Source organism: Echinops telfairi, unplaced genomic scaffold (assembly GCF_000313985.2).
Source record: "Echinops telfairi isolate 266 unplaced genomic scaffold, ASM31398v2 ScPeMD7_2565;HRSCAF=3150, whole genome shotgun sequence".
Classification (NCBI taxonomy): domain Eukaryota; kingdom Metazoa; phylum Chordata; class Mammalia; order Afrosoricida; family Tenrecidae; genus Echinops; species Echinops telfairi.
The window spans coordinates 9,044,091-9,052,859 of NW_022106463.1; the positions used below are offsets into that span (position 1 = coordinate 9,044,091).

At 53.7% G+C, this 8,769-nt stretch overlaps 1 protein-coding gene across 1 annotated transcript in view; it reads left to right on the forward strand.

The window, feature by feature from the left end:
• B3GLCT (beta 3-glucosyltransferase) overlaps window positions 1-8,769 on the forward strand; it is a 67,245-nt gene that overhangs the window by 7,441 nt on the left and 51,035 nt on the right. The window contains exons 2-4 of the mRNA XM_045294061.1: window positions 1,173-1,222; window positions 5,046-5,085; window positions 5,690-5,799. Of these exons, the coding sequence (XP_045149996.1) occupies window positions 1,173-1,222; window positions 5,046-5,085; window positions 5,690-5,799 (200 nt within the window). The remainder of the gene's footprint in view (window positions 1-1,172; window positions 1,223-5,045; window positions 5,086-5,689; window positions 5,800-8,769) is intronic.

Sequence of the window (8,769 nt, forward strand, 5' to 3'; positions counted from 1 at the left end):
CCACCACCACCTCCACCTCCACCTCCACCTCCACCTCCACTACCTCCACACCTCTACCACCTCTTCTACCACCTCCACCTATACCACCGCCACCAGCACGGTGCTCACCAGAAGGGAACGTACATTAAAAGATGAAGTTGTCCCTCTATATATACTGTGGGGTGCCATCAAGGTGGTTCAGATCCACAGTGCCCCCAGGCACAACAGAACAGAACAGGGCCCGGTCCTGCGCCACCTCACCATGGTTCCCATGCCCGAGTCTGTCGCTGTAGCCATTGTGTCCATCTCTCTCGTCAGGGACCGTCTTCTCTTCCGCTGCCCCTTCGCTTTACCAAGCCCGATGTCCTTCTCCAGGGACCGGGCTCCTCACAACACATCCAGAGTACCTGGGTCAAGGTCCACCATCTTTGCCTCTAGTTCTTGTGACGGTCATGGTACTTTGAACTTTCTTCACCAGCCACATCCTCCCACGCAATGATTCTTCTCCGCCTTCCTTACTCGATGCATGGAGACCATGGAGCATACCACGCCCCGGTCCAGCCTGCACTCAGCCCTGGTACCACCTTTTCAGCCTGGCAGTGTCACGGTTGCCAGTTGGGCCGCTCACCATGAAATCGGCAGTTCCAAACCACCGGCTACCGCGTGGAAGAAAGACGAGGCTTTCTGCTCCCTACAGAGTTACAGTCTCAGAGCCTCCCAGGGCAGTTCCGCCTCATCCTGTAGTGTCAGGCAACGCGGTGGCTGTGAGCTTGGTGTTTGGTTTTAGCACAATCATCTGGAATCCTTGGGTGGCCAGTTGGAAGCTGATCGCAGGGTCCTGTGGAAGACAGGTCTGAGAGCTCCTTCTGAAAGATGTTGGAGCCCAGGTCTGTCCCGAACCTGGTCACACTCCGTTCCCTGGCAGGCACGCCAGCTGTGAGCCCCATAGCCAGTGTGCATCCATGTCACGTTTCTCTGGCTTGGCGGCTCGGCCCGTGAGCCCCACACTGATGGCGAATCGCAGGTCTGGGGCGGCAGGCGCCCGGAAGTACCGGTTTGCAGCCACGCAGCTGCTTAATGACCAGCCAGGTGCTGAATCTCTTCTCCCTCTAAGCCAAACCATTGGGTGTGAGGAGGTATCTGAGTTGCTAATTTTAATGTAAAAAATGTGTTTCTCTCTCCCCCGCCCCCAGCTTCCACACTGGTTCTTGAAGCTGCAAAGCAAGAGGCTGAGCCATCTCAGGTACGAACTCTAATGGCCTGTCCCTCATTTCCTATTTTCTGTGTCGGGAATTACAGTAGTTTCATCCTCGAATTGTTACTAGAAGTTTTTCTTCCCCCCATGAATTAAAGACATGTTGGTCAACATAGAGTTTGAATGCTCTGAGTCACACCGACTCCACAGTGAGGGGACCCACGGGGGGCGCTGTGAGTCACACTGACTCCAGGATGGTGAGGGGACCCACGGGGGGCGCCGTGAGTCAGCACTGAACGCAATGGCAGTGAGTGAGCTTTGAGGCTTATTAATAATAATTGTGTTCTATACAATGTAGGCCTAGGGGCTCAGCACCCCACTGAGGCAGACGCCTCTCTCAGGGAGAAGTTGAGGCCATCTGCTCCCGTGCAGAAGCCATGCACAGAACCGCTGTGAGTTGAAACGGACTGAATGTCTGTCAGTGGGTTTGAGGCTGTAAAAGGACTAATCACCTCAGGGGGCACGCACACTTTAGAATCATGAACCGCTTTCGATCCGAAGGGCAGGATAGACCAGGATGACGTCCCGTAGGGTCCAGAGAGGAGCAGGAGCAGAGACCGGAATCACAGGGAGGCCGTGAGAGGAGGGACGGTCGTTGTGGGGACGGCCGTGGATGTGTGGAACAGTGTGTGCATCCACCGGTGATGGGCTCTGTGACCCTCCAAGCTGTCAGAGCCCCCCATACAGCGATAAAAAGAAATGACAGCTGTAAATGCATGGAAATTATAACTGACATTGGAAGAAGACGTTAAAACAGAGAAAGGGGGACAAAAGGCACATCTCAGAGGAGCCTCTGAACCTTGCTCTTCAAAAAACGACAAGCTGTGTCGGCTGGTGACTTGGATGTGCCTTTTGCTGACCGAGAAGACATCATTGTCCCTCTGAGGGGCGGTCCAGTTGGCCTGGAAACCCAGCCAGGCAGCACATGGTGCTTTGTAAGGACACTGAGACCCAGGGGCCTGCAGAGACCGTGCACGCAGCCAGAGTCTGTCTTCTCACCAGGGCAGGCGGAGGCGGAGCTGGACGTGTTCTGTGGGGCCGATCATGTGCTCTAATGTTGCTCAGCCCACGGGGCAATGACCGAAGACCATTTTTGCTGTCACTTCCCGTTCACCTGCCCCGGCCGTCCCCGGAGCGTCTTACTTGTACGGTTTACACATTGAGCCGTTGGTCGTGGCTCACCGGCTCCTTGCTGTCGTGTCTGCTGATCTGAGCAGGCGCTGCCTGCAGAATGGCTCCTACTGAGATGCGGCCTTGGGGGCTCCTCTTTGATGCCACAAGGACACCAGGTCAGAAGTTGGGGTGGTGGCCCAGTGTGTCGAAGCGGCTCAGCCTGCACCCCACCACCTTCCGATGTCTTTGCCCTTCCGCCTACTTGCTCTTTTCCCCCCAGCGTTTTGTGGTGAGTTGGGTGAAGGCTGGTGGTACACATCACCAGCTTCATGTTCAACGATTCAGACATATCCGTTTGTTGCCAGATTAAAGAGAACCTTTCCTCTTACTCAAGGCGAGATAGACGAGAACTTGTGTTGTACACCCTACTCTGAAAAAAAAAACACGAGTGGTTTTTTTGAGGAAGACAAACACCACAGTTGACGTTCCCGTTCAACAACTTCTGCACAAAATTGTTCAGTGACGTTGATGGGGGTTCTTTACAATGGCTGCACATTCTTGAGATTGTCATTCTGAAGGTCTGTTCCCTTGCAGGTAGTATCCTGCCCGCTTGCCTTCCCGTGGTAGGTTCAAAGTCCTGGCAGACCTTTGAGCCGTGTACAGGTGCTGTTCGTTGTTTCGTTGAGGCCGTTAGTTATTTAGCTGCACAGGTCAGTTTGGGTTCCAGGTCTGAAGAGTGTTTCTGGGCAGTTGTCTCGGGGACTTCTCCATGCTCCACCAGTCTGCTAAGTTTGTTTCTGTTTTTGATTCCTTAAAGGAATTGGAAGTTCTGTTCCACATTTTTCTCTCATTCTAGCAAGCTAAGCCCTGATCAGAACCGTCCGTCATGGTGGCTGGGGACCATCTAGTTCTTCTGGTCTCAGGAGAGAGGAGGCCATCATCGTAGTGCACCTGGACCACGCAAGGGCCTTTGGCTGCGCGGATCATAACAGATCACGGATCACGTGGCAAACAATGGGAATCCAGAGCACCCCGCTGTGCCGATGTGGAGCCTGCACATCGAACAGAGTGCCCTCACATCGGCGAAGGGGTGTGTGACAGGCTTGCATCCTTTTACCATCCTTATTCAATCTGGACGCTGCCGAGCAAATCATCCCAGAAGCCAGGCTGCATGCAGAAGAAGGCAGCATCAGGATCGGGGCGAGGCTGACCGACAGCCCGTGGTAGGCAGGTGGCACAGGTGGCTTGGGGCAAGTTAAGGGACTCAAGGATGAAGATCAAAGACTGCAGCCTTTCCATGTGGACTCCACTTGAGCAGCGAAGGAAACAAAGGTCCGCGCAACTGGACGGGTCAGCGACAAGACGACGAATGAAGAAAATGTGGACATTTTCGAAGGTTTTACACGGACCCACACTCAGTACATGTGCCAATGGTCGTCAGGCAATCAGTGGCCTGACTGCACTGGGGCATCTGCAGCACAAGAGTTCTTCAAAATGTCAAGGAGCAAAGATGTCACTGGGAGGTACGCCTGAGCCAGATGTTGGGGTTTTCAGTGTCCGCGTGCACAGGCTAAGCCGGTCAATGAATCAGGAAGGCCAAAGAAGAGCTGATGCTTTTGAGCTACAGTGTTGGTGGAGTGTTGCATATGCCTTAGAATATACCTAGAAGAATAAACACCTGTCTTGGAAGAGGTACAAGCAGAATGCTTCTTAGAAGCAAGGAGGGAGAGGCTTCTTTTCACCTGCTCTGGCCGTGCTACCTGGAGGGGCTAGTCTCCAGAGAAGGACATCATGCTTGGTCCGGTAGAAACACCCTAACCAGACTCCCTGCCGTCTAGTTGATGCTGACTCACACTGACGCTGTAGGACCACGGAGAACCGTACCTGGCGGCTTCCGAGGCCATCACTCTTTAGGGGAGCAGGAAGCCTCATCGTTCTCCTGCGAAGTGGCTGGTGGTTTCAGTCTGCTGACGGACTGCCACGGGTTCATTCATTGCATTGATTGTGAGGGGGGTGCGGGCCCGGGCAGTGTGCTGCTGTCACCGAGTCGCGATGCGTCAATGCACTGACTCCGTGGCACCGACCACCAACAGCACCACCACCAAGGTAGACGGTTCCCTGTGTCTAGCTTGCTCTCCCTGCCCTGTCCCTGTCCCTGTCCCAGACCCTGCCCATGGTCATGACATCTTTGGCATCCCAAGAGGACACATCTGTGCGTGGCTGTGTGCTGGCTTTGAAGCTCTTGCTGACCTTGTTGGTAAAAGGTTACAACTGCATCTCTCCCTGTTGATCGGGAAGGAGAGTGACAGACAGACACCACCATGCAATTGTCGTAATTACCGCTGAAGGCTGTTGGACGCGGAAAGGGGCAATCAGGGAGAAAAGTCTGTGAGTGTGCCAGAGCCGACAATGCAGGGGACGCACTCAGCTGCTGGCACTTTGCGCTCGGCTGGAGAGACCATCGGAGAGTTGCTCCCTGATGGGCACAGGCGCAGGCCCAGGGGCGGGTGTTACGTGCCCACTGCCAGGTTTCTGCCAGAGAAGACAGTCAGCTTGGAGATGCTGGGAGGTGGGCAGTCGAGGGCCGCCCACCAGATGGGAGAGGACGTCATGGTCACTTGGGACAATAGGAAGCGCCTTGCTAGCTCAGTGACGTGACCAGATCTGTCTTTCTTTGTCTCTTTTATTCAATATGTAGCGTTTGGAGAAAAGTGGACTCTCGAGAAAAAATGGCGTAGGTAAGTAGTGGCTCTGATTTATTTTATTTTTTTACTAAAATAGCCCCCTTGATCTTTTAAGTGTATCATGGCCACACTTCCGTAGCACTTTTACCAAGACTCAGTGCCGTACGGTGCTGAGGCCCCAGTAAACTCTTGTGAAAAGGCTTATTGACAGCTCATTCTTGTACCAGACTGCAATGGTCTGCATATACTAGAAGGGATTGTGCAGTCATCCATCGCCACAGTCCATTTTAGGACATCTTTGTCATTCACAGACCGTGGTTATTGGCTCCCACTTTCCTGCAAGAACCACTGTTCTCATTCTGGGTCCTGAGGCTTTGGGGATCAGCACCCCTCATCCCCGATGTGGCCCCTCTGTGTCTGCACGCAGAAAGGGCCCTGTTGACGCCTTGGGGAAGCTCTGGGCTGCTGACACAGAGGGTCGGCAGTTCGAATCCTGCAGGCAGTGGCTCCACAAAGATCTGACGCTTGGGGACAGTCTGAACCCCAGGGACAGCTCTCCCCTCTCCCGTGTTTGCCGCCTGAAGGCTTGCCCCGCAGCGGTTGCATCTTCCTGGTTTTCAAGGGCTGGCGCCAACGCCTTGTGCTGGTTGTTTTCCAGACCTGCACAGAGTCCTGTTCGTCGTCCAGAGTCAAGGCCACACCTTTCACGCGGCGCGCGCCCAGCGGCTGAAGGAGGACCTGCTCCAGCAGGCAGCAGAGCTCCGCCAGGTACCGAGGGGCTCTGGGGTCTGCGGCAACACGTCTGTCGTCACACACGCATGTTTCGGGACCCGCTCCTGGTCGTAGAGGGTACTTTTATTTAGATTAGGAGAACCTCTCCTCGTCCTTGTGCTTGTTCGTTAGAGATTCTTTAGCTGGGTGTCGGCACCCTCGTGGTGCAGTGGGTTATGCTTTGGGCTGCTACCCGCAGGGTCAGCAGTTTGAGCCCACCAGCTGCTCCAAGGAAGCAGATGGGGCTTTCAGCTCCTTTAAAGAGTGTTAGGCTGGTGGGGGTGGGGGTGGGGGTATGTTTTCTGTAGACGAAATCCAGGATAGGTAAATCTATAGAGACAGTAACTGGATTGATGGTTTCTTGGGGGTGTGGCAGGGGAGGTTGGGGGGAAATGGGGAGCTGATAAGAATAGAGAAGAAGAAAATGCTGAGGAATTGATTGTGGCGATGATGATTGTACAACTCTTCCTAAAATGGCAGAACTATTGAAATGCATGATAGGTGACTGATATCCCAATAAAACTGTTAAAAAAAAAAGTGACACTCTGAGAACCTACAGAAGCAGTTCTACCCAGACCTGTACCATTGCCATGAGTCAGAATCATCGCTTTGGCAGTGAGGGAGAGTGGTGCTCAGCTTGGGGCTGTTGGGTTAAGGTGGGGCTGCTAACTGCAAGGTAGGTAGTTCGAAGCCATCCGCTGCCCCTGGGGAGCCCGTCTACTTTCCTAAAGACTGCCAGCCCCTGCAGCCCTGTGAAGGGTCACTGTAAGACCGGATTGGATTGAGGGAAACGGGTTGGTTTCTGCTAGGAGTCCAAGGAGCCATGGTAGGGCCGTGGGCTACACACCCGGCTGATGACAGCTAAAAAGTAAAGATGGAAAAGAGAAAAGATTTGCAGCCTTGCAAGCCCTCGATGGGGTCGTTATGAGTCAGACTCAGTTTGCAGTGGGCTGGGTGGGGGTGGGGTATGCTAGCCACAAGGTTAGTGGTTCAAACCCCCGCAGCCACTCCGTGAGAGAAAGACGAGGCTGTCTGCTTCTGTGAACATTTACGGCCTCGGAAACCCGCAGGGGCAGTTGTGCCCTGTCCTGCAGGGTGGCTATGAGTCAGAAGTGACTCAACCATTTGGTTTGGGTTTTGGTATTTATTCCTTAAAATGCTCCAGCTGATTTCCAGCTGAGCTCCAATCCCCAGTGGAGCGCATCCTGACTCACAGTGACCCCGTGGGGCAGAGTGAACGGCCCCTGTGGTTCCCAAGCCTGCGGATCTTTGTAGGAGCAGAAAGCCTCACCTTTCTCCTGGGGAGCAGTGGGTGGGTTCAAACTACTGACCACCAGGCCCCCTTCCTCACGCATGAGGCATGACACTCTAAATAATACATACGTGTGCATTTAAGGATTCGTAAGATAAATATGTTAGGGTACCCTTCTTATAAAGGAGAAAAGAAAAAGGAAACTGGAGTTTCACCCCAAAAAGAAGAAGAGTGAAAAAAGACAGGATTCCTTCCTTGTGTGGAACTGATTTCCTCCCGAGGTGTGATCAAAAGCGTAGAAGAAAGACCTTCTTCACCGCGGGGGGCCTCACCAAGAGTGTGGATAATTAATGTTTCAGGATTTTGGTAACAAAGTTCCGGGTCAATTTCCATGTTGAAATAACATTCTCATTAACCTCCCCGCGGTGCTTCCTGGATGCGTGGCCCTTAATCTGCTCTTTAATTGGGCATCATTAATTGCGCTCCGGAGTTGATTTATAATGTAAGGCCCAAGGACGATGAAGGGGAGGGAGATGGGAGCTTGCAGGTTGGTCTTCCGAGACTTGACACAGGCCTGTAGGCTGCCTGAAGCGGCCGTGAGGCGTGGCGCAGGCTTGGGGTGCGAGCAGGAGCTCTGTCCTTGCCCTGCACGGAGGGGCCCGGGAAGGAGCCCTGGTGGCACCTTGGGTTAAGCATTGGGCTGTTAACCACAAGGTCAGCAGTTCCAAACCTCCAGCCGCTCTCTGGGGGAAGGATGGGGCTTTTCCCTGCTGTACAGATTTACAGTCTGGGGCAGTTCTGCTCTGTCCTATAGGGTCGCTGAGTCAGACTTGACTTGATGACAGGAGACTTGGTGTGTGCAGGTATTGTACCTGTGATGCGGCACATTCAGTACTGGGTTGCTAACCCACCAGCAGTTCAAGCCCACCAGCTACTCCAAGGGAGAAAGATGAGGCTGTTTACTCTCGTACAGAGTGACAATCTCAGAAACCCACAGGGATAGGTCTACCTGCCCTGTAGGGTCCCTGTGAGTTGGCATTGACTCAGTGGGTTTGGGTTTTTATAGGAATTGTACCTGTGTGGGGAGCCCTGCGGCGTAGTGGTTACACCCTGGGCTGCTAACCGCAAAGTCAGCGGTTTGAAACCACCAGCCGCTCTGAGGGAGAAAGATGAGCGCGTGTGGTACCTATATGGTGCAGTACATTTAGCCCTGGGTTGCTAACCCACCAGCAGTCCAAACCCACCAGCTGCTCCACGGGAAACAGATGAGACTGCTCCCACAAGGATTGACAGCCTCAGAAACCCACAGGGGCAGTGCCACCTTGTCCTGTGGGGTCACTGAGAGTTGGAGATCAACTCCAGGATGGTGGAAATGGGATGGGGCAGAACAAGGGATGGGCAAGGAGACAAAGCAGTGGCCTCACATGATGTCAGGGAGCCAGAGGGAATCAGTTTTAAGTAGTGACCCACATCAGTTCTGACCCTGGGACCCTGCAGGACAGGATAGAATTGCCCTTGGCTAGACCAGAGGATGTACACTTGTACAGGTGGGAGCTGAAAATCCAGGGAATCCAGGGCAGATGAGCCCTACGGGACCAGTGGTGTGAGTGGCGAAACAGGGAGGGTAAAGGGAGAATGGGTAGGAAGGAGGGAACCGATTACAGGGAACTATATGTGACTTCCTCCCTGGGGGACAGACAACCGAAAAGTGGGTG